Source organism: Numenius arquata, chromosome Z (assembly GCF_964106895.1).
Source record: "Numenius arquata chromosome Z, bNumArq3.hap1.1, whole genome shotgun sequence".
Classification (NCBI taxonomy): domain Eukaryota; kingdom Metazoa; phylum Chordata; class Aves; order Charadriiformes; family Scolopacidae; genus Numenius; species Numenius arquata.
This window is the reverse complement of record NC_133616.1, coordinates 45,746,512-45,771,160: the sequence shown is the minus strand read 5'-3', so window position 1 is coordinate 45,771,160 and position 24,649 is coordinate 45,746,512. Positions and strand designations below refer to the sequence as shown.

The 24,649-nt window shown below is 40.4% G+C and overlaps 1 protein-coding gene across 1 annotated transcript in view; it reads left to right on the top strand.

Moving 5' to 3' along the window:
- PTCH1 (patched 1) overlaps positions 1-22,995 on the top strand; it is a 64,167-nt gene extending 41,172 nt beyond the window's left edge. Inside the window, exons 14-23 of the mRNA XM_074165991.1 lie at positions 282-681; positions 1,177-1,486; positions 8,142-8,284; positions 10,365-10,548; positions 12,072-12,352; positions 13,912-14,049; positions 16,543-16,685; positions 19,650-19,749; positions 21,095-21,349; positions 22,468-22,995. Coding sequence (XP_074022092.1) covers positions 282-681; positions 1,177-1,486; positions 8,142-8,284; positions 10,365-10,548; positions 12,072-12,352; positions 13,912-14,049; positions 16,543-16,685; positions 19,650-19,749; positions 21,095-21,349; positions 22,468-22,995 — 2,482 coding nt within the window. The remainder of the gene's footprint in view (positions 1-281; positions 682-1,176; positions 1,487-8,141; positions 8,285-10,364; positions 10,549-12,071; positions 12,353-13,911; positions 14,050-16,542; positions 16,686-19,649; positions 19,750-21,094; positions 21,350-22,467) is intronic.
- The last annotated feature ends 1,654 nt before the right edge of the window (positions 22,996-24,649 follow it).

Below are 24,649 nucleotides of genomic sequence, written 5' to 3'. Positions count from 1 at the left end.
GTAATTAATGGAGTGGTGTGGGTAGATCTCAATGTCTTCAGATAGATTCTGGTTCCTTCTTTCCTGAGCGCAAGTGTGCACATATTCTCAGAGATGCACACTTCAGAGAAATATTTCCTAAAGCTGCAGAGTAAAATTTGCATCAAAGCATTACACTTTATTAATATAAACCATCTAATAGTAGTAGAAGCAGTCTCAGATGGAAGCAGGTTATCCTATCTAGCCTGATAAAAATAACGATCTATCTAAATGCGAACAGATGTTTTGCTCTTCTCTTACAGTCCATGTGTCACTAGAGTGATCCAGATTGAGCCTCAAGCATATGCAGAAAACGACAATACTTGCTACAGTCCTCCGCCCCCGTACAGCAGTCACAGTTTTGCACATGAAACTCAGATTACAATGCAGTCTACAGTGCAGTTGCGCACAGAATACGATCCTCATACGCAGGTGTACTACACCACAGCAGAGCCTCGCTCAGAAATATCTGTGCAGCCAGTGACAGTGACGCAAGATAATCTTAGCTGCCAGAGCCCAGAAAGCACAAGCTCGACGAGGGATTTGCTTTCCCAATTCTCAGACTCCAGTATGCATTGCCTTGAGCCACCCTGTACGAAGTGGACGCTCTCATCTTTTGCAGAAAAGCATTATGCTCCATTCCTCCTAAAACCAAAAGCTAAGGTAATCAGGGACCTCTTTACCTGTTTTTCAAAAACAGACTTCTGCATTGCCCGGTAGTAAAATTATCCTGGCAGTGGTATTAAATATAAGGAATAAATAGAATTCTTTTGGAATGACAGTTCTTAATAATTTTCTAGCTAATTTCATATTTCAGAAGTTTTATCTTGTGTGTGCTTTTGAGACATACTTTTGAAATACAAGTTACGAGTTAGGGCTTTCATGACTTTCAGTAAAATAAGCTTGTGAATAGTGAAATTAAAGCCACTTTTAAACTTTGTTATGATATAAATTTCTCATCTGTGATGCAGAGCCCCTTCAATAAAGCACAAATTAGCTTAGCCTTGTAGTGTGCATGTGTATGAGAAAAAAAATAATAAAAGCATTAAAGTAGACAGATGGGTGTTAATTTTGAGCCTGGCTTTGTAGTGTGCCATTATGAATTGTTAGTTTCCTTTAGAGACCTAAAACAAAATGCATTTCCATTTTCTGTTGCAGATTGTGGTTATTTTTCTTTTTCTGGGTTTACTTGGGCTCAGCCTTTATGGAACTACCCGGGTGAGAGATGGACTAGATCTCACAGACATTGTACCACGGGAGACACGGGAATATGACTTTATTGCCGCACAGTTCAAGTACTTTTCGTTCTACAACATGTATATTGTGACACAGAAAGCAGACTATCCAAATGTCCAGCACTTACTTTATGAACTTCACAGAAGTTTCAGCAATGTGACATACGTTTTGTTGGAAGAGGATAGGCAACTTCCCAAAATGTGGTTGCACTACTTTCGAGACTGGCTGCAAGGTAAGAAGGAATTGCATGAACTTCTCTTAATTGTACAGTAGTAACCACTTGCTAGTAATGCTCCCCTCTTCGAATATAGTTGCACAGTAAAGGACTGCAAGCAGGAGGGAGAATGCCTAGGTGCTGGTCCAAACTTGCACATTGACTCGCTGTTTCTCCAGTAGGTCACTTAAATTCTTTGTGGCTAAGTTTACTCCCCAGTAAGACAGTTGTGAAGCTTTAAGAGATTATATCTGTGAGAGGCCATCTCATGCCATTAATTTCTAAGCAGCCAATGAGGAGTTAGTTTTATAATTAATGGCCAAATATGGCCCACTGTCTTGGGAAAATAAGTGTTTGCTGCATGTTTTGAGAACAGTAAATGAAAAGTCCCCATCCAGCAATGTATTTTGGCACAGACTTAACTTTCAGCTCGAGTGATCCTGTTGGCAACAGCTGGGACTGCCGGCATGAAGAAAATTCAGTGTGGCTTATGTCTTTTACTGGATTGGGAACTTACTATACATTCTAGATTTCCAGTCAAGTATCCTCACTCTTTCTATGGTGCTGCTTTTTCTGTGCAGAATTGCAGTGGGGCAGGGGAAGACAAGAGGAGACATGGCCTTTCAAGTGCTGTGATGATAATTATATTGAAGTCAGCTTATTAAAAGATATTAAAGATACTATAATTACACATGTTGAGACAAATAACTGTTTTTTATTTAAAATAAATAGTACTGTTATATTTCAACAAATTCTGCCCAGGAGTCCTTCTGTCCTACCTCTGTCTCTCTGTTGGGAGAATCTCCAGGAAGCTTTTGCCAACAGAAAAATAAATTGTGCTGACCTAGTGAGACTGCAAATTTTAACCGTAACTGTTTACAGATTGCCAGTGCAGCCAGTGATTCTTAGAGAACATGTAGGTAACTGCCAGTGTTTGCGGTATTTTATTCCTTCTGAAAATCTGTTGCGCAATATTAGGAAAGCAAATGCATCTAAACCAAGTGATACGTTTCCTGTGTGTTTAGTGCACTGATAAATCATGCAAAGCAGTATTTCAGCTATTAGCTTTGGGTTTTTAAATAGTTTTTAAATATATTGGATCCATTCATTACAGTCTGCTAACTGGAAGTTTTACTTATTTTTTTTTTTAAAAAAAGCATATGGAGCTGTAAGAGAAGGTATTGCTGGCAGGAATAAAACTCAACATTGCTTAGATGTTTTGCTGGATTGGAACGTTAGTGTACTTCCTAGATTTCTAAGCATCTTTTCCAAATTCTCTTGTACCTCTGCTGCTTATTTTATTTCTTTTGTGGGTATTTTTTGTTGTTGTTCCAAACAGTAAGAAAAAATGTGTCTGGTGTCCCCACTTCCACCTTCCCCTCCTGTCCCGCACGACATCCTGGTCTCAAAATTGGAAAGACGTGGGTTCGATGGATGGACCACTCGGTGGATCAGGAACTGGCTGAATGGCCGCACTCAAAGGGTTGTGGTCAATGGTTCAATGTCCAATTGGCGGCCAGTGATGCGTGGAGTTCCTCAGGGGTCGGTACTGGGACCAGTGCTGTTCAACATCTTTGTCAGAGACACGGACAGTGGGATAGAGTGCACCCTCAGCAAGTTTGCCGATGACACCAAGCTCGGTGGCGTGGTCGACATGCTGGAGGGAAGGGATGCTATCCAGAGGGACCTAGACAGGCTTGAGAGGTGGGCTTGTGCAAATCGCATGAAGTTCAACCAGGCCAAGTGCAGGGTCCCACACCTGGGACATGGCAATCCCAGGCACAAATACAGGTTGGGCGGAGAATGGCTGGAGAGCAGCCCTGAGGAGAAGGACTTGGAGGTGTTGGTGGATGAGAAGCTCAACATGAGCTGGCAGTGTGCACTGGCAGCCCAGAAAGCCAACCAGATCCTGGGCTGCATCAAGAGAAGTGTGGCCAGCAGGTCATGGGAGGCGATTCTACCCCTTTACTCTGCGCTCGTGAGACCCCACCTGGAATAACTGTGTCCAGCTTTGGAGTCCTCAACACAGGAAGGACATGGACCTGTTGGAATGGGTCCAGCGGAGGGCCACGAAGATGATGAGAGGGCTGGAGCACCTCTGCTATGAAGACAGGCTGAGAGAGCTGGGATTGTTCAGCCTGGAGAAGAGAAGGCTCTGGGGAGACTTCCAATATCTGAAGGGAGCCTACAGGAGAGCCGGAGAGGGACTCTTTGTCAGGAGATGTAGTGACAGGACAAGGGGTAATGGTTTTAAATTGGAAGAGGGGAGATTTAGATTAGATACCAGAAAGAAATTCTTTACTGTGAGGGTGGTGAGGCACTGGAACAGGTTGCCCAGGGAAGTTGTGGATGCCCCATCCCTGGAAGTGTTTAGGGCCAGGCTGGATGGGACTTTGAGCAACCTGGTCCAGTGGGAGGTGTCCCTGCCCATGGCAGGGGGGTTGGAACTCGATGATCTTTAAGGTCCCTTCCAACTCTAACCATTCTATGATTCTATGATTCTGTGATTCCCTCCCTTCTTCCCCCAAACCTGTGGGGGAAACAGAAATCTGAGATCATGCTCTCAGCACAATCTGCCAACAATAGAGTTGGGGAGAGGTGTCCTTGGATCTGGTTCCTTGCTGGCTTCTCAGAGTGAAACGCTGGAGAACTTGGTGTTGCTCCCAGTGGTGCCCACTTTCCCATTGCCCCTCTCTCAGGCCTACCAAGTACTTTCCCAAACCTCTTCCACTTCGGATGTCTCTGTCCTCTTTGTAATCACCTCCTTATGCTAAGGACTGTTTGTGTGGCCCTGGCCCAGTGCCAAAGGCCCAGACATCTCCTTCTCCGTGCTGTATGTCTACGCTCATATGTGACCTTTCCAGATCTGCTCTTCTGTTAGGGGTGTTCCTGTTCTCTTCTTCCTGCCCATAATTACATTTCCCCTTCCAGCCCACATTAGTCTGACTGTCCTTCTGCCTAGTCCTCTGCTTTTCTTCCACTGGAGGAGCTGTGAGTATTGCTGGTACCCTGAATATACTGATGGGGTGCATGGAGCTAAAATGTTATGCTGGAATGGTCAGGGAGACTCCCGGAAGCTCTGAGTTGCAGGGGTGGTTCAAGTGGATGTGCCAGCTCTGTGACAGAAGGTGCATTGCTTGGCTCGTTGATCACCCACAGCTTTAAAATTAGTTATTATGATTACTAATTAGCATTTAAGTCTGTGTCCTTACCCCTCCTCCCCACCTTCCCCAAAAGGAGCACAATTAATACAACGCAGATACTTTGTAAAGATGTGGGGCTGTCTTCACAGTGTGATACTGCATTTACAAAGCTGGAAACGAGAAAGATACTGAGATGTATCAATAGAAAGAAGTCATGTTTTAAAATGGTGCAGGGCATTGATGTAGTATGGGCTAATTAAATTGTTATACTAGAAGCTGCCATACTGGTCATACTTGGGGAATTATCTCAAGGTGCAGACACTAACGCCTGGTCGTTACCAACTAGGGCTGACACTGAGGGAGTAAAGGGGAGGGAAGGTGAAAACAGAGTTTACAAACAAGGTACAGCTTTTGGCTGGATTCAGGGAGGATCCCTGAGGTGGGAACAGTTCTTTTGGTGCATTTTTATGTGCTAGAGAAGCAGGATAATCAAGTAGGGACAACTTTGAACTTCATGGCTAATTCCTGCTGATTTGACTGGGAATTCAGGGCTAGAGATTAATGGCTCAAGATGGTCTTCTGACATGCACACGTTTGTCTGGCAGAATGAGGGAAGCAACAGCGCATAAAAGTATTTTTTATCAAGAAGGGATCCTTGGTCTTAGCTGTATGTTTCTCCTTGTTTACTAGCCCTCAGCCTAACGCACTTCGTTTTTCGGAGGTTCCCTTATATTTTGCTTTCTGATATCAATATCATATTAGCCTATTTTCTGTTACTGAAAATGCAACAGGAGAAGAGTTAACACTAATCATTCACTTAAACTGGAAATGTTAACATTATTTTTGTAGATGACTGAATGTAAATGAGGTAGCTTGAATTCCCTGATGGCTTGTAATTAGGCTTGTTCTTGCCAAGGGTAATCTTATCTGGTGTTCCATGGTGCCAGCTGTTCACATGAGCCAGTAGGATTTCCTTCTTCACCCCCATTCTTGCACCCCACATAATTTTGGAGGATTTAATTTTCTTCTGAAGCAAAAGTGACTGCTGATATGAAAAAATCCTATATAGAACATATTTTTTTAATTCCCTTAATTTTTATAACTTTTCTGTATAAAGAAGTCAACATGTTACTTTTATCTTTTTGCCTAGAAACATTTAATTAATCCCATTTATAAAAGATTAAATGTCTTTTAAAATCATTGGTATGAACAGTTTATAACAGAGGTACTGTTTGCTTTGAAAGCAGTAACTGCTGTTAATTTCAAAATGTTATGGGAAATTTTAATTATTGAAATTTTGAACTTCTTTAGAAATTTAAGTGCAACTGATAGTAGTTTCTTGATATTCTTCCTGCAGACTTTCAGTTTCAGCAAGGTCAGTAATAAAATAACCCAGAGGGTAAAGTGCTTAAGACAGCTGAGAAATAAAGAAATAAAAGGGAGCAGAGTTTGAGGGATGACCAAACTTGTGAGAACAGAAGTGGGAGAGCTGAGTTTTCACCCGCTGCAGTAATGTTAAATGTACATGCCCTTTTTTGATCTACCTTGCAACCACAAATTGGTATCTTAACATGCCAATGTATACATTTGTAATTGTGTGTCTGTAGAGCCCCCTGGCACTGGCTGGATGTTAGTCTGGAAGCTCTGCCTCCATATGCTGTCTTTGACAGCAGTGTGTGTGCTCCTTTTGCTGAAGGGAGCCATTTTTACTGTAAGTTAAGCTATTCTTTGGTGGTCTCCTTTCCCATGTGCTTTTCTGACAGCCTCCTTGTAACCCCCCAAAGTCATCTCTCACATGACTGATACAATGGCACAAATGCTCTCACCTGGTCACTTTCTGAGAGACTCACATGGAGTTGAACTTGGCACAGGAGGGATAGACTGGTATTTTTGCATGTCCTAAGCAATATTTTCCGCTCTCTGAGGGCACCAGCAAACAACACTTTTTTAAAGTGGGGCCTCAAAGTCCTTTGGTGATGCCAGAAAATCTGAGGGCAAATTGTCCTCCTCCTGGGCAGGTGCTGGAGGCCTGTGTGCAGAGATCTGGCAGGCTTCTTTCATCGCTTGGTTCTCAGCCTGTTGGCTTACGAGTGGGTACAATTTGGCAGCACAACACGGGAGGCAGTTTTCTAAGGGAGAGGAGATGAATTTGTAAATGGGAGCAGGTACTCCAGCCTGGAGGCGGTGTCGGCCAGGTGCTTTTTGTCTTCCAGTGCTCTTATCTCCGTACAGCTGTAACTAACCTATCTGATCTGTAAGGACGGTTTTCGTTACAGCTCCTCAGCACAGCTGCAAGGTGGGTTGGCGATTTCCTCCACCACCACTCCCCCGGCCTTTTCCTTTCCTTCCCTGGACATGCGGTTTGTCATCTGCTTGCACAGAGCCTCCTTGTACTGGGCTGTGGCTTCCTGTACTAAATCTGATCCAAATTTGTGCTGTGAGGTATTCCCTCCCCCTTGAAGGGTGGCAAGGAGGAAAATAACAGTTGAGAGTGAATAGGTGTTGGCTGTGATCTTTACATGTGCTGGCAGCAGATCCCACGACTTGTATTAGCTGCACAAGTTGAACAGATGGAACAAATTGACAAAATCGTGTTCGCTCACACTGTGCTCAAGGAGCAGCTGAGTTGCTGTTTGAAGTTGAAAGTTGGAGCGTGTGTTTTTTTCCTCCTGTAGTGGAATTTCTGCTTATATCGTAGAAGCTATTGTCTCAGTGCTCTGCAGTAGCCTAAAACAGTTAATGAGAGTGGTGTGTGTCCTCCTCTGGCTTAGTGCACTCAGCCAGGGTTTTGGTGAGACACAGAGGAGTATGGAGAGTGTTTCTCTTCTACATAACAGACTAAATGCCTCCTCTGGTTTTAAGTCCACGGTAGGCAGTGTAGTTGGATCAGGGCTGAACTCAGCCCTTTTCTGTCCTGGCAGCATCCAGGTCAGGGTGAGAAGTCTTCAGCTTTGTTTTGAGGAGGATGTGTATGAAAGAGGTGAAAAATGAAAATACTCTTATGTAGTCTTGAGTGTGATGATTCTGGAATTGTGGTTCACAAGGAAAAGCACTTCTTATTCTAGACAAGCTTAACTCTTCCCCATATACTTCTCCAAGCAGAGTGCTAGGTTGCTTTCAAAAGCTCTGAGAAGAACACGGGACTAGAGGGTCCTAATCCCATCCAAGATCTCCTCTTTGCCTTGAGGGGAAGCTGCTTTACACCAGTGCGCATTGCATCTGCAGCTTGCTAGCTCAGCTTTGGTGGTCTGCACAACGTAGTAGGCTTCTCTTGAGCTTCTCCTTTGCACTTCCTTGCTTCCCTTGCCTTTTTTTGGGCAAAATACTGGACATGCAGCTGGTACTTTTATGTTCCCACACACTGACAGTGAATGAGGAGCCCCAAATTTACAAGGCAGGATGTGGGTGATTTTATTCCTGATTCAGCTGTGAAAAAGAGTCATTATTCTTTCCTCCTACTGAAATTTGTTTCTAAACGTGATTGCTTACCTGCTTGTACTGTCTTCCCCTTGCCTCCCTTAACTCTTCAGGTCTCCAGGATGCATTTGACAGCGACTGGGAAACTGGGAAGATCACTTTCAACAATTATAAAAATGGATCTGATGATGCTGTTTTGGCTTACAAACTCTTGGTACAAACAGGGAACCAAGCAAAGCCCATTGACATCAGCCAGGTACTGTATCAGAATCCATACTGGTTTATACAGGAATGCACAAGTTATCAGGAGTGGGGGGAAATGCAAAGAACATGTCGTAGTCTTTTTTCATCTTAATGAATTGAATTGCCTGAATTATGCTTTACTTCATGGCCTCACTGACTTTGCTGAAGCCACTTGTTAGCTGCAGACTGGCCTGTGTTGCAAAGTGTTCAAAATCAACACTGGGAATGTCTGCCCTTGATTATTACTGGTTGGCATGTGTTCAGTGCTGCTCCAGTGTCAGATACACTCAGTTTCCACTGAAAATGTTGTAAAAAATGCTTTGCTCTATCCATAAGTAGATCTATGGAGTCTGGTCCATGCCAGGCAAAACCAAAGTTAGCCTTGTTGCCTGAAGTGGCATTGTTTCTGATTTGAATCAGATTGTCTTATAGGGTTGACCTTTGCTCAGCTTTCTGCTGTGGCTTTGGATCTAGCATTTGCAATCATCTGGTTAGTTCCTACCAATTCATGTAGAACATAACGTTTTAAAGAATATGTTGATGAATGATAGTGGAAAGGGACTGAAATCGTTACATGCTGTATCATATTCTTGTACCATCATCACTAAATACAGCTTTACTGCTATAGGACTAAGAGTGGCAGTTGTTTGAGCTGCCTAAATAAGGTACGTCTGAGGTTCTTTTGCAAGGTTATCACAGCATATGACTCCATTTGCTGTAGCCACTGGTAAGTGGAAACGCATTAAGTTTGACTCCTTACACTAAAATTAGATTTCAAGCCTCTAAGAGGAAATTCTGCAATAACCTAACCTCCTCTCCTAGAGCCATCATTGACTTGCTGTGCTTTCAGGCAGAAAAATAGTCTTTCTAACGAGCTTCTTAGCAGATCTGCTTATTGTCTTTCTTTTTTTCCTGGCATTAAAGGTGACAGATTTACGGAGTACATTGTTCAAAGTTACTATGGTGTGTAAAACACACTGCTGTATAGCAACATGCAACATGCTGTCAGGTCTGAATGAAGAAGCTTCAGCTATGAATTAAGCAAAGAAAGGGAGTTGAAGAGAAAACCTTCAGTGAGATTTTGTTTAGCAGAGTGTACCAGGTACGCTGTGGAACAAATGCAATTGGACTGCAGCTGCTGATACAATTTCCTGTGCCTGGGAGGGAGAAAAGTGCGGTGCACCCACAGGGACTGAGCGCTGTACTGTGCAGTTCCAGAGACAGCTTGAAGACATACAGTTGTTGCATATCCTGTGGACTAATTGAATCCAGATCCTTGGAACCCAGCTTTTTTTTTTTTTTTTTAACTGCTGTCACTGTTGTTTTTCATTTCATTAAAAGACCTGAAACTGGATCCGAGCCAGAATTTTAAATAAACAAAACAAAAAACCCCAGTAATACTTTTCACCCACAGAGTCCTCTGTGAGAGCTCTAGCTGTGCAGGACTTGCGTACAGAACCCTAGAAGTGTACCGCTGCTGTTTACTCTATGGATGCATTTGCCCACAGTGACCCAAATAACACAGGGCACTCGTCTGCTTTCTTGACGCTGGGCATTTTCTGAATACATAGGTCATAGGAGGCAAGTGTTAGCAAAATTTATACAGATGTTGTTTTATTTTTATAGCTCTCCTCCATTTACTGGGTGGCATTTCCTTCAGTGTTAACAACAGAGGTTAACTGCACACAGACGTGTATAGGGACTCTTGCCAGGTTTTCTTTCCCTGTCTTTAAATATGTTTCTCCAGCTTGGTTGTTTTTCACTCTTGGCTGCAGGCTTTCAGAATTTGAATTTAATTGGTTCAGTCTATTCTGGAACCGTCTGCTGATTTAGTGGTTATTATAAATATTATATGAGTATTAATTTATAAATAACCGCTTTCTACTGTCACTGTAGTTTTTTAGATTTTTTTTTTTTTTTTGCTGTCAAACAATAGTTGGCTGATGAGTCACTTGAAGTGAAATTTCACGCTTTTTTCCTTTTCCTCTCCTATATGTGTGTTGCATCTTCAGGCCATTTGTTGAAAGTTTTGCAGCAGGAGCCCTGAAAGCAAAACTCATTCTGAAAAGCTTCTAATTTTTTCCATTTTGCAGTTGACTAAACAGCGTCTGGTGGATGCGGATGGAATCATTAACCCAAATGCTTTCTACATCTACCTGACAGCCTGGGTTAGCAATGACCCTGTGGCCTATGCTGCCTCACAAGCCAACATCCGGCCTCACCGCCCAGAGTGGGTCCACGACAAAGCAGACTATATGCCAGAAACAAGGCTGAGAAGTAAGTAGCATTTCATCTTAATGTCTTACAGTTTATATAAATACCCCACTCCTTCCTTCAAGAACCAGTAACTCCGTAGCTGGCTGATGCTGCACAGGGCTCAGAAGCATAAACAGGACAATATGTTGTATTACTGTGTAATCATAGGAGACCCATGCACCACAGCAAATGTGGCACCACTGCAAGGTTTTATCATGTTGAAAAATGAGTTTTGTAACATTTTAGAGCTCTAAAAAGTTGTAGTAAGCATGGCTTTTTAGTGTCACCTCATAGTTCTGTCTGTGAGAGAAACCTGGAGATTGCATGAAATTCCTGCCTATGTCATTCTGAAATTTCATCACTGAGATTATATCATGTTTATCCTCAATTCTTAATACCTAAGAGATTTTTATCAAGTTAGCCTATATGCTAAGCTACCAACACTGAAATGGTATAGAGCTACTTGGGTAGGGGAGCAGTGCCATTCCGTGCCATTCACTGTTTTACTGAGCACCAACGCCAGTTTGTATTGCTTTGCTTCGGCTTCCAATTTGCTGGGAAGATTGCTAGCTGGACACCAGTGGGGAAGGGGAGAGGGCATATAGGGGAGGACTGGTGTACTTGGAAATGTGACTGGGTAACCAGCTAGCCGTGCTTCAGTGTATCCGAACCCTAGAGCTTTGTGGCAGTCAGCCAAGGCTTGTCTTAATGAAAATTTATAGTTGAGATTATAATAGGGCAAATCATGTTTAGCAAGTCAACTAAATGACCCTGCAGGGTCTGGAACACACAACGGCAGTAACAAAATGCTTATTGTGGAAGCTTTTTTTTTTTTTCTTGTCATACAGTAGACTTAGCATTATGCTTAAAAAGAAGTATTGAGAGTGTGGGTTTGTCAAATTATTAAAGAATAAAAAGTTACGTATTTTCTCAGTAAACCATTACTTTTATATTAGTTTTTTTTTCCCCAGTCATTTGCATCAGTAACAGAACACGGATTTCTGAATCTGACTTTCAAAATATTCAATGGAAATCTTAAAAACCAACCACCCTGATCAAGCATAATTTTTCTCTAGTTTTGTGTCAGTGAACCTCAGTTAATCTCAGAGAAATGGCCTTTGATTTTAAAGGAACTGCACTTGCATAAAAGAAGAGCATTTGGATAAAATGTTTTAAGATTATGTGATCTTCTACTTTATATTGCAGTTAGGGATTTTTGGCCAGGTGTTCAGTTAAAGCCACTGTAACACTAATGAGGATTAAATACATCTATTGAAATATATCTGTTAAATTATATAGAATTGTTCGGGAACTTGATGTAAACTGTGTTCATCCCATTGCACTGCATGATAAATTATAGTGATCACCTGTATTGCTTCAGCTTTCTATTTATTGGGGAATTTTTAAAATGTCACTTGTTCCAAAGAAGTAAATTTAAATTCAACGCTTTTAAGCATTTTGCTGTGGAGAAAAAAGTGTTTTGTTAATCATGCTGTGTATCTTCTTTCCAGACACAGATTTTAACACTGCTATCCTTTTCCTAGTTCCAGCAGCTGAGCCTATAGAATATGCTCAATTTCCTTTCTACCTCAATGGATTGCGTGAAACTTCTGACTTTGTGGAGGCTATTGAGAAAGTGAGAGCTATTTGTAGTAACTACACCAGCCTGGGGATCGCCAGCTACCCAAATGGTTACCCGTTTCTGTTTTGGGAGCAGTACATTGGGCTTCGTCACTGGCTTCTCTTATCCATTAGCGTGGTTTTGGCTTGCACGTTTCTGGTGTGTGCCCTCTTCCTCCTAAACCCCTGGACGGCTGGGATCATTGTAAGTTTATTATAAGGGTCTTTGTTGAAGTCAAATTCCTTTCAGCATAGCTCTTGGTGTAGTCGGGAAGGTTTTGTTTATGTCTGGGCCTCTGGTGGAGTATGTATATTGCATCATTCATTATATATTTATTCAACTTGAGGGGGTAGGGTTCATGCTAAAGGTACAAACCTTAATAACCTTAATCCTTTGGCCACCTTTTTTGCAGCTTTAAAGGTTTCTTAGAAAGGTACATAAACTTTTGCCCTTGCTCATATGCATGCTAACATGAGAAATAAAGACACAGAGGAAAATTAAGAGCTTTATTAAATATTAAAGTTATTTCTAGTTATATATTCCTTCTCTTTTATCAGACATAGTTATTTTTCATGGCAGTTGCTTGTCACTAACTTGCCCGTAAATTTTCCCAATGATTTCTGAATGCAGTCTTTCTGGAAAAACTGAAATGGTTAGGTAGTACAGAACACACTGTGGAAAGACTGTAACTGAGCTATCAAGGAGAAAGAGCCATAAAATTATAAACTGAAGAGAATACTCCTCCGTGCTTTCTGAAAGGCACTATAAGCCTCTCCGTAAACATTCAAGTTAAATTGAATGATGATGTTCCTATGTTTAAATTCCATAAACTATCATATGGTTTATAAAATGCCAGAAGTAGAAAAGCGTAAAACAGTTACTAGTGTTTGTAATTTACATTTATACGACAGGTATGTTAAAAGGTAAATGTTTAGTCTAGAATATTTTTCATAGCACTTAATCAAGCAATTTATGTTATTACTCTTGATTCATTAGCTTATAAAATCATTTATTGTAGTGCATGCTTTTTTCCCTTGGAGAAGGCATTTATTTTCAGAGTCCACCATTGCTTTTATGTCTATCTTTTTTTCCTTCTTGGCTTTAGCAACTTTTAAAGTCAATTCTACAGATTTCCTCCCCTCCCTTTTCCTCTATTTTTTTTACAAGGTAGATGAAAGAAAAATAAAAGCTTTCCCTTAGATTTAACTGTTCACTTTGTGTCAATGCTGCCTCCAAGTATCTTAAAAGCTCAGAGCACCCCTGTAACCTGAGACTCATCAGCTGATTATGCCACTCACTTTCTTCCGGGCTTTATACGCACTCAAAAGTCATCCTCACTTATATTTGCAGTTCTACAAAAAGAATTCCAATACAGGTAGTTGAAAGTTACATTTTCTGGAAGGATTGTCCAAGAAGCAGGTGAAAAAGAGAAAATGTATGTTTGGGGGGGTTATCCATGGTAAGGAAGAATAAGTTGTTTTTCTTGTTGTTGTTCACTAATAAGTTGTTGTTCACTAATAAATTGTAACCAATATAAAATTGATGCTTGGTCTGTTAACTGGTTCTTAGGAGTATAATTTAAACTTTCTCTTCAGCAAGTCATTGCTGTTGAGCACAACAAAACAAGGAAAAGCAGCTTGTCTTTGGAAATATAGGATGGCTTTGAGGAGTATGTTTTGTATGCACCATGTTGTTTTGAAATATGTTTCTCTTCATGTGCCTGGAGTATTAGAAGTTACTAACAGCTGTTTGAAATTATCTAGGTGGTGGTGCTGGCTCTGATGACTGTGGAGCTGTTTGGCATGATGGGTCTAATTGGAATAAAGCTGAGTGCAGTGCCTGTGGTTATCCTGATTGCTTCTGTTGGCATTGGTGTGGAATTCACTGTTCATGTTGCTTTGGTATGTAAAATCAGGAAGCATTTTAAAAATAAAATATCATTAAATACTATTAATATTTATTTATATTTAGTATTAATAATTTTTTTTTAAGGGTGGCAATGTTAGGACCACAAATCCTTACTTAGTCTCCTAAGTCAGTGACGTGATTCTCAGAAAGAAATTGGTCATAAGCTGTTTTGTGTGCCATTCAGTTTGTCTTGATAGGGTGGAGTTGATCTTGATGAGGTAGTTCCTAACTATTCATCAGTCTCGCAGGAGATAAGAGGGGACACATTACCTGTGATACCTAGTTGTCTAAGTGATGCAAGTATATAGACAAAGCAGAGCTCTCAACGCACTTTACTTCAGTCCAGACTCTACTGGTCCTTGTCTGCAGCCTCACTGGTGTTGCCTCAGTGCTATGTAGCTGTTTGTTCCCTCTTGCATGTAGATTCTGTATCTTGTGGAGGAGAAGCCTTTAAAGGAGATTTTAAAAATCACATACAGTGTAATTTGATCTCTCTGAACCCTTAAAATTTGAATGTATTTGGATTCATTTTCCACTTGAAAAATCTGCACCTTCTTTTCAGAACCCATCAGCTGTTAATAGTGTGCACAAACGTGTAATCTGTAGGAAAACAGTTTTCCAATGTGATGGAGAGGAGCAGTGAGGGGCAAAGAAGTATGTCTTATATAAAAATTTTCAGTGTTTTTCAAGGCTGAGTGTCCAAATCTAGCGTGCACTTACTCACCCAACTTAGTCAACCTGATGTACAAAAATGCATAGAAACAACAGTGCTCTTGCAAAGGGGGCAGTTTTGGGTGTTCAAGGTATGCAAAAATCATCTTGCTTTATTTGGTGACAAAGAATAGAGTAAATGGGTGTTTTTCCGTGTTCACATTTGACAATGTCAGTGCTGATCTTTCCAATGTTTTGCTCACTCAGCATAAGTTCTTTTCCTATAAGGCTATTCTAATCAATATTTCAGAATAGTTTAAGAGTGTCATTGTCTATCATTGAATATCATGTCAATATCGTTGTCGGGACAAAACAGTTGTTTCTAAATGGGAAGAAAGTAATCTAATTTACAGTTTTTAAAAAGAAGAAGTAAAAGTTACTTATGGCTGAAGGTAAAATGCCAACCTAACTGAAAGTTGTGTTTTTTTCTCATTGACTCTGGAGTCGAAAAGTTTCAAATGTAGGCTTAAATAAAAGATTGCCTAGTAGACCTCAGATGATAGCAGCAGTACTGACCTTCACAGAATGTCCTGCATGTAAACAGTCAACCAGTGTTGCATAAACAAAGAAGGCAATGGTGGAACTATTGATAGAGAACTTAGCTGAACTTGTTTAAGAGTTATTCACAATCCGCTTGTGGCTCAGTTCTCTACTACCGCTTGTGAATTGGGACCTCATTTTTTAAATTCTGCAAATAATTTCTGAATCAATAGTAGACTTGTGTTATGTATCCTTTAATTACACATACGTACATGTGTTTATATAATGTGTTAATACATTTGTGGATCAGATCCCATAGCTCCTATTCATGTGAGCTGTCTCATTGACAGCTGCCTTTACCCTGAGGGGTATTCTTTATCCATTTGTGTATATGGGAATGTAAAATGCCCTGGATACATTAATTTTCCACAGAGCAGTTTTAGTCCAATAGTAAAGTTCAGTAATACGTTGTTTGGCTATCTACAGAAGTGAGGGTTGGGAATCTCACTGCACATGTACCCATTTTTGGTCTGCTTGTCCCACCAAATAACTTTTTTAAGTGTTGACTGATTTCAAATTTTTCAAATTTGTCAGATAAGTGAAAATAAGCAACTAGGGAAGAGACACTTAAATTCCAGGACCAAGAGGAAGATAGTTGCTTAAGCTCATATCTTAATAGGCAGTAGGCCAAAGAAAGAGCCCTTATAAATCACAGGAAGAAGATCAAAAGCATTTGAGCGTTCTTGGTACGGCTTGTTTACTAAAGAGCTGGAGGGAGAAAGGCATTTCACTAGTCATACTGTTGCTCAGGCACTACTGTGCTCAGCACTGTTCCTCGGGTGATTTCATATGTATAGGCTTCCTAGCTTTGAAGTAATAGAAGCTGCAAAAACATTTCTTTTGAGTGAAATAGAAGTGTTAAAAAAAAGTCATGGAAGTCATATCCCCATGAGAGTGAGAGGAGTACCCCTATAATTTTGACACCTGAAGTGCTTTCACCGTGAAATGAATTCTTTGCAGGTGGAAATAAGCAAAGCTGGAGACAAAAGCATACTGATGCAAGCAGGCATTGTTTCCAAAGTTATTACTACGGTCTGACTCTGTAATCAGTGCTTGCTCTGGTAGCGTGACTTCAGCAGCAGCCGTGTGGTATGACTGCAGAATCCAGCCTACTCTTGAAGGTTAGCCAGCTAGAGAGAAGTAATTAACTGGTGAAGAACTGTGCATGCTGTGGGAGAGGCTGTTTGGAAGGTTGTATGCATTTGTCTAATGAAATGGATTTCATTGTTTTACAGGCATTTTTAACTGCCATAGGAGACAGGAATCACAGGGCTGTCCTTGCATTGGAACACATGTTTGCGCCAGTGCTGGATGGGGCTGTGTCCACTCTGCTTGGAGTGTTAATGCTCGCTGGATCAGAGTTTGATTTTATTGTCAGGTAAAGCATTTGTGTGTGTCCTGACTTTGTTTTTAAAATAAAACTTAGTATGCTTTAAATTTTTAATCACTTCAGCATATCTGTTACTTTATTACTATGCATGGTGTGTCGAGCATGCTTACGTCATGGTCCTGTTTTCCCTCTCTTTTGTTAACTCCTTGTTATATGCTAGACACAGTAGTGTTTCCAATGCTGGTATTAAAATCTGTTCCAGGAAGATCTGACACCCAGCATGAAAGAACACAAAAGTGGCCCTCTTTAGCAAAGTTTTCTAATTCTGAGTTTGAGTCAGTTCAAAGCATCTGGTATTGTCCAGCGTGAGCTGCGTTTGACCTTTAACCTTCAGGTTCTCCAGACTTCTTGTGTGCACAAAAGTCTGCATGCAAAGGACACGTGAACCTACAAACACACTGCAACTGTGCTGCAAGTGACTCTCTTTGGGCCTTCTCCTTCTATCATTATGTGAGGTTTCCAGCAATGTATAACAGGGAGAGGGAAAAAAAAAACAACCCCGTTTGGGAGCTGGGGAACCATAAGTATGAACACAGAACTTCATATTAAAATTTTGTAAAGCAAAGCCTGAAGGCCCTTCTGTTTAGAAGTACAGGCAGACTGTTTCTTGTGAATTTAATTAAGAATGTGAATTTGTCAAGTATGAGAGGAAAGCAAGTTTTTCATTGAGGGGAATTTGAGAAGTGCAATGAAACAGATCCTATTCTATTACAAACAACCTGTGGAGCTCTGCAAAATGGCTAATCTTAGAAGTAACACAGGTTCTTTGTGGAAAACTGCAGCATGAAAAAAAAATACTCCAAGCCCTAAAAGGGAACTGAGGTAGAACTGGGCCAAATAAAAATTCTCTGAAAGATGACTTAACTACTTAGGTAGACATAAGCTGGATAGATGACTAGACTTAGCTGACATCCATTTGACAACAAGAACAACAAAATGTCAGAGGCAGGAACTGAGAGAATGGCTGCTAAATCTCATCAAGATTTTTTGTTTATGTATTTAAGAAATTGAAGAAAGCAGGCAGTTTGCAGTTAGACCTCATGAAACCTGTATGAGGATTATTACTGTACAGATGTTGTGTGTCTCAAAATAGAATTTGTATTTTTTTCCCAAGTCAGTATTTTTTACTTTTTGTCTGTATGGAAGAAATAAGGTAGAATTATTCTTTTAGGACCTGATCTTTTAAGGGTTGGAACACTTTGACATATATGTTACTTACAGATTTAACTTAAATTCACAGGGGTACATTTGCTGTGCTACTTTCCTACTTAACAGACAAGATTTTGGCAAGCCTAGTTTTATGTCATAGCAAATGGAAGGTTGTAGCAGCCCTTCACACCAAATTTGGATTGGGTGCTCTCTCAGTTTATAAAATGAGCCTTTCAACTTTTCAACTTAGGTTATTCTACTTTTTTTTGGCCATCAGTTTCTCATTTTCTAGCACAATCTGACTTTAGTTTGCCTTATTTAAAAAATAACATAAAATAAACTATGGGAGCCTGAGCATTGTTACAACGGGTGAAGAAGATCCTGACTTCCGGAAAGCGATAGATTAGTCCAACAATGTGGAAGATTAAGTAAATTAACAGACATTGTATACATCAAGTGGTCAGAGCTATAATCCTCCTGTTTATCCTAGCATTAGATGGATGAGATGCAAATGTTTTTAATGCCTGTTGTTGATCTCTGTCCCAGTATAAAGTTCTGATGGTTTACGTTAGTAGAGCAGATTGGCTTGCTGATTTTTGCTAATGCAGATCAGAAATTCCCAAATGTTTACAATAGCAGGATATTTGTAGTTTTACAGGAGTCTGATATATTTGATCAGATGTGGAAACAGAGAAGCAGTAAAGTTTGTTGCCAGCTAGACAGTGTAATCAGCAGACCCATTAGTAGCAAACTTGCTCTCCGTTCTTCTCCTTTGCCTTCTCCTCCAGGAATTTACCAAGACTGAGTCCTTGAAATCGTTAGTTACAACGCAGCCTTAAGTTTAGTCTGAGACCCAGCTGTGCTGAATACCAACTAGCAAGGCTTTCCTTTTACTGACAGGTTTACCTTGGTATTCATGAAGGATCCCAGACCTTAGCCCTCAGCGGTGGGAAAGGACAACCACTTGTGCACTTTCCTCTTCTTCCATAGTGCTTCAGCCTTTATGTTTGAATTGGCTGACGCAAAACAAGAGTATTCAGAGATGCTAAATTGTTCAACAAAAGATTAGCCTGCAATGCAGCTCTGCCATTGTGGAGTGCTCTTACTCAGTACAATGCTGAAGCTTACTATAGAATCGACAGCATTTTCTTTGCAGAGAGCAGGTTCCTGTGTTGTAAAAAGTTGCAGTTGCAGCTATTTGGTAAAAATGGAACTCACAGAATTCTAGGCGGAAAGTTGTGATTAATGAACAGCAAGGGAAACCCTTACCTGATACACTGGAGATTTAATTAGAAATTCTGCTGTAAGATGCAGAAGCATTTCACAGTGGATTAGCTGCTGGGAGAAGAGGGCTTCTTTTCCTTCTAGGCTAAATTCTACACCCTTCACTTCATTTGTTTGCTTCTGCTGGGTTTTCACTAATGGGGGCCCCTTCTCATTGTATTTGTGCTTTCAATCCATTCAGCTATTCACTGCACATTCCATATTTTTGTGTTTGTGTAACACATTCATAAATAACATTACATGCTTCCAGATTCTGGGAAATTAACAAATGTAATTTTTTTCTTTCCTTTATCAACTAACACTTTGGGTTGTGGAATGTAGCTTCTCTAATTCAAAAGGTAAAAAACCCTATATCTATATATGAAAAGTGATATAAGTATTTAGTACGATGATAGTAATATTTTAGATTTCATTTAGTATATGTATTACTTTAACATATGTAGGAGTAATTTGTTATCCCTTATTTCTAACAATATTTGTGGCTATTCTGTCCTTCAAACCCCCTAAACCCTACTTCAGGTATTTCTTTGCTGTTTTGGCAATCTTAACCATTCTGGGAGTTCTCAATGGATTGGTGCTGCTTCCTGTTCTTCTTTCACTCTTTGGACCGTACCCGGAGGTCAGTAAAATTAATGATGAACAGAAGAAATAATACCACGTCTGCACCCCTGCCCTCCTAGATCACCCCCCTTTGTTTGTCAAAACCCTTTGTTTTTTAAATTCTCTTGGATTTTTTTAAAGTTTCCTCTGGTGTTTTTTTTAAATATTTATTAAAAATGCTGTTTATTATTTAGTTGATGATCTACTTACATTTTAGAAGTTTTTTTTAAATAGCTATTATTTAAGAGGCTGCAATCAGCAAACTTGATACAAGTGCAGGATTATTTATGCTTTTAAAAGCATAATGTGACATGCAAACTAGTTTGTAAAATAAGGATTTTCCCCAGTATTTTGCAGAAGACAGTTCGTTTTGTACATGTATCTTCTTCTTGCCTACCTCAATGCCTCTGTTGCTTTCCCCAAAATATTTAACTAAGCAGACCACCAGGAAGGCCTGTGTGGACCAACATACACCAGTGGTGGTCCACAGACCACACCTTGATAACCATGACTGGTCTGCCAGAAGGTCCCCCCTGTCCAGTTGCCCCTCCCTGTGCTGTGCTCTTGGTTCAAGCAGCATTTTCAATGGGTGGAAGCCTTCACTTAGATGTTGGTGACTTTACAGTATAAAGCCCAACTCCAGCAAAAAAAGTATTCATAGATACCAAATTTGGTTTTGGTTGTTGATTATTCATTACCTACTCTATAGTTAACACAATTACCGTGTTACAGAGGGCAATCTTTATATTAGTAGAATCAGTGTGCTGTGCTTCACATGTCTATATATATACGTGTATGTGTGTATAAGAGTAAAATATAGGTTATCCATACAGTACTAGTAATATTTCAAAAGCATTTTTTTTGTGTTAGCAAAACAATTTTGATGAATGTGTAATCTTTTGTATTCCTAACAGTATACATGACGTCCCTTACTCAAGCAATATATATATATGCCTGTGTTATTACCACATACATTGCTATTACCTGTATGTCCTCTCTCTTTGCAACTAAACACTGAACCATACTATATATACACATTTGAGGTGATTTTATGAAATCATTGCTAATGTATGCTGAAGGGGGAGGAAGTCGATGTAGTATTTTTATATTTGTAAGTGCAAGTGCATGCACTTCCTGAGACAATGGTACCCAGAAGAATTTGTGTAATCCTGTTTACATCCATATCATGTCTCTTTTTCTTTCATTAATTTTTTTGGTTCAGTATAAATGTTTCATCAGAAAACTGGTACTAAGGTTCTCATAGTATGGGGAGGTTGTATTTGGCAGAAGAACATTCGTGTCAAGCACAAATGATTAAAAGGCTAATGCTAACTTAATGTTACTGAATGTGTTGTTATTATCAGGTTTCTCCAGCCAATGGACGAAACAGATTGCCCACACCATCTCCTGAGCCGCCCCCCAGCATTGTGAGGTTTGCACTGCCACCTGGGCACACAAATAATGGGTCAGATTCCTCTGATTCAGAGTACAGCTCTCAAACCACAGTGTCCGGCATCAGTGAAGAGCTTCATCAATATGAGGCCACCCAAGGCCCTGGGGCACCAGTCCATCAAGTAATAGTGGAAGCCACTGAGAATCCTGTTTTTGCAAGGTCCACTGTAAGTAGCTTGCATATTGGCTGGAAGGAGGGCAAGGAGAGTGTTTGGTGGTTTTGTGTTTTGGTTTTTGGTTGGTTGGTTTGTTTGTTTGTTTGTTTGTTTTTGTTTAAATCTATTTATTTTTGTGGAAAGCTCTCTCATATTCCTGGCTGATTATGATTTTGTGCCAAAACTTGTAAGCAGGGAGTGAAGGCTTTCCTCATTCTCTCCTTCAGAATCAAGCTGGGGGTAAAATAATGCTAGGAAAGTGGAGGTCTTTGGCATCTGTAATTACTGTTACATCATGTTGGCACCAGCCACAAGAGAGAACTCTCAGTCTGTTTGATGACTGTTTTCAGAGAGAGAGCAGGGAGAGGGTAAAAGATCCAGACTTATTCCACACAGTTGCTTGTTGATCACCATCTCATAAACCTCTCTCTGACAGCACATTTTGGGGAGAAAGATTGATAGAGCCAGAAGAAAACAGTTTCGGGGTTCTACCAAATCTTGGGCCTGCTACGCCTTGCTACTGGGTTGGCATAACTGGGATTTCAAAGAAGAGTGAAAAAGCTGTGTCTGCTACCCCTGCTGATGCTGCATGCTGAGCTGCAATGCAGATCTGTTTTTGTTCAGCAGAGGCCTAGAAATAGGTACAAGCACAGCCACATTTGAAGTTGGTCACGGTTTATTGACTGATGTGGCCGCTGCGCTTCACGCTTTTTACGGAAATCAGAAAACAGATTCCTACAGTCTATACAAACTACCCTACTAACATCCTGTGTATGTACCCTGTGTGGAATAGAACCTTTTCCAAATGCCTGCAATTCTGCTTGTTAAACGAGTTCAGATCAAGTTCTTGTCACCCGTCCCTTTGAAAAGAGGTACCATTAGGTAGCAAGCTTACAATAATGTTTTCAGCTGTCATCCCATGTTTTTCTGATGGTACGCTTTCCAGGTTTTAATAACTTAAGACAAAAACTGTCTGGAAAAATCAACAGTTGTCAGACTCCAGAATGTCACCTTTGTAGAGTTAGAGCCAGGACAGCATTTTTATCATTGTTGTTAGCATAAAATACAAGCGAGCATAGTATTTGTTTGCCTCGCTTCGTCAGAGGCATAACCGTGCATCTCTCTTTCAGGTGGTTCAGCCAGAGACAAGGCATCAGTCAAGTCCCAGATTACAATCAAATCCAGAGTCCAGCACGCAGCAGGCGTGGCGTCAGGGCAGACAACCCAAACGTGAAATAAGGGAAGGGCTGCGACCACCTCCTTACCGCCCTCGCAGGGACGCTTTTGAAATTTCTACTGAAGGGCATTCAGGACCTAGCAATAGGGATCACTTGAGCCACAGGGCTCATTCTCACAACATGAGGAGCCCGGCGTTCAGTGCCGTGGGTGCTGCAGGACCAGCGTACTGCCAGCCTATCACTACTGTGACTGCCTCAGCTTCAGTGACTGTTGCTGTCCACCCTGCGGTGCACAGCCACAGCTCTCGGGGAGGGAGCTTTCCGTCCTACGACGCATACCATGAAGCTGACCATGGGCCATTTGAGGACCCCCATGTGCCTTTTAACGTGCGATGTGAAAGAAGAAATTCTAAAGTAGAAGTTATAGAACTTCAAGATGTTGAATGTGAGGAAAGGATACCTGGCAACAGCTCACAGTAAGGTAGGTCCATTTCCCGTAGCTGCAAGCTCTGCCTGTGTCAGGCAATGGTGATCAAAAGAAAGGGGAAAGATAAAATTTCTCTGAGGTACATTCCTTCAGGTTAGTTTACTTATTGGTCCCTGGCCATCTTAAATCTGTTTGCCATGAATATAGTACATTTTGCACTAGAAGTCTGGTTGAATAAGATTGTACTTTCCAACACTGAGAAATTATAGTGGGTTCAGACATGAGCTACTTCCAAGAGCCTTGCAAACTGGGAAAGTACATTGTACAATCCCAGTTTATCAGATGAGGAAAATGAAGCAGAGATGTTGCGTAATTTTATAGAGAATACTTTGAAGGGAAGAAACCAATTGAGTTTTTACCCTGAAAGCTTTGTGGGGCTTGGGCCTGAACAAGCATTTCTTGATATTTTAAGTCTGTTTCTCTCTTTTTGGGGAAAAAGGAGGTGTTAAAATAGTTACTTAGCCGTAGATCCCTGTTATCTCTCTGCTTTTCAGAGCTTTCCAGTGACAGACACTAGTTTGACCAGAGCAAGCCATTTTATTTTGGTTGTAGAACAATTTTGCATGTACACAGGTGTGCATATGCACACACACACACAGAGTTTTGGTGGAAATTTTTTGATGACTCATAATAAAATCACCTTCTGATTTATAAAACATCTCTCCAAACATCTCAAAGCGCAAATTGACGTGAATGCCTTCAGCCTCACGGTCTAGAAATATGACAAGTAATAGTATCCTCAAAATAAGGAAATATTTGGGCTCAGCTTTTTTCCAGCTGAACTGTATGGTAATATGAGATTCTTAACTGTGCGCAGTATTTGATTTAGTGTATTTCTCCTTGAAGTATTCATTGGTTTTAACTGAATTTGTCACAGGTATCTAAAGCTGGGAACTCAGAACAGCATCTGCTTTTTTTTAATTGGCATCAGTATTTCTTTACCAGGAAGTTCATGACTGAGAGCAGAGCCCACACGTCTTGACTGCTAACTGTAACCACAAGAATCATGAAATGAGTTTTGGATTACCTTGATTTGTCTGTTTTTCTCGAACTTTAGTGAATGTTTGTTTTTCTTCTCTCTTTATTTGTAAAGAGTAATAACTGAAGCAAAGAAGAGGCCAAAGATGGAAAACTGTATTTCCAGAACTGCTTGAAGAGAACTGCTTGAAGTTGTAGAAAAGGACATGCTGCATCAGGACAACAGTTCACTGTTACTGTAACCTATTGTATTATTTTGTTAAATATTTCTTTAAGTATTTAAAAGATGTACACATATGTAATATACAAAAGAACAATGTAAAGTAGTATAATCTGGAGTCATTTGCCTCTGGGCAATAGAATGGGGACAATATTGTGTGCGCTTTGTACTTCTTGTATGTTGATTTCTGTGCCACAACTAAGCTTAATCTAGTTCTAAATTTCAGCATAAGTTGCTGCTGCTTAAATATTGTATAATTTACTTGTATAATTCTATGCAAATATTGCTTATGTAATAGGATTTTTTTTTTTAAAAAGATACATGTCTGTTTAAAATATTTTAAATTTGCGTATCACAACCCTGTGGTAGTATGAAATGTTACTGTTAACTTTCAAACACGCTATGCGTGATAATTTTAAAAATAAGCAGATATGAAGAACAGCAAGTTA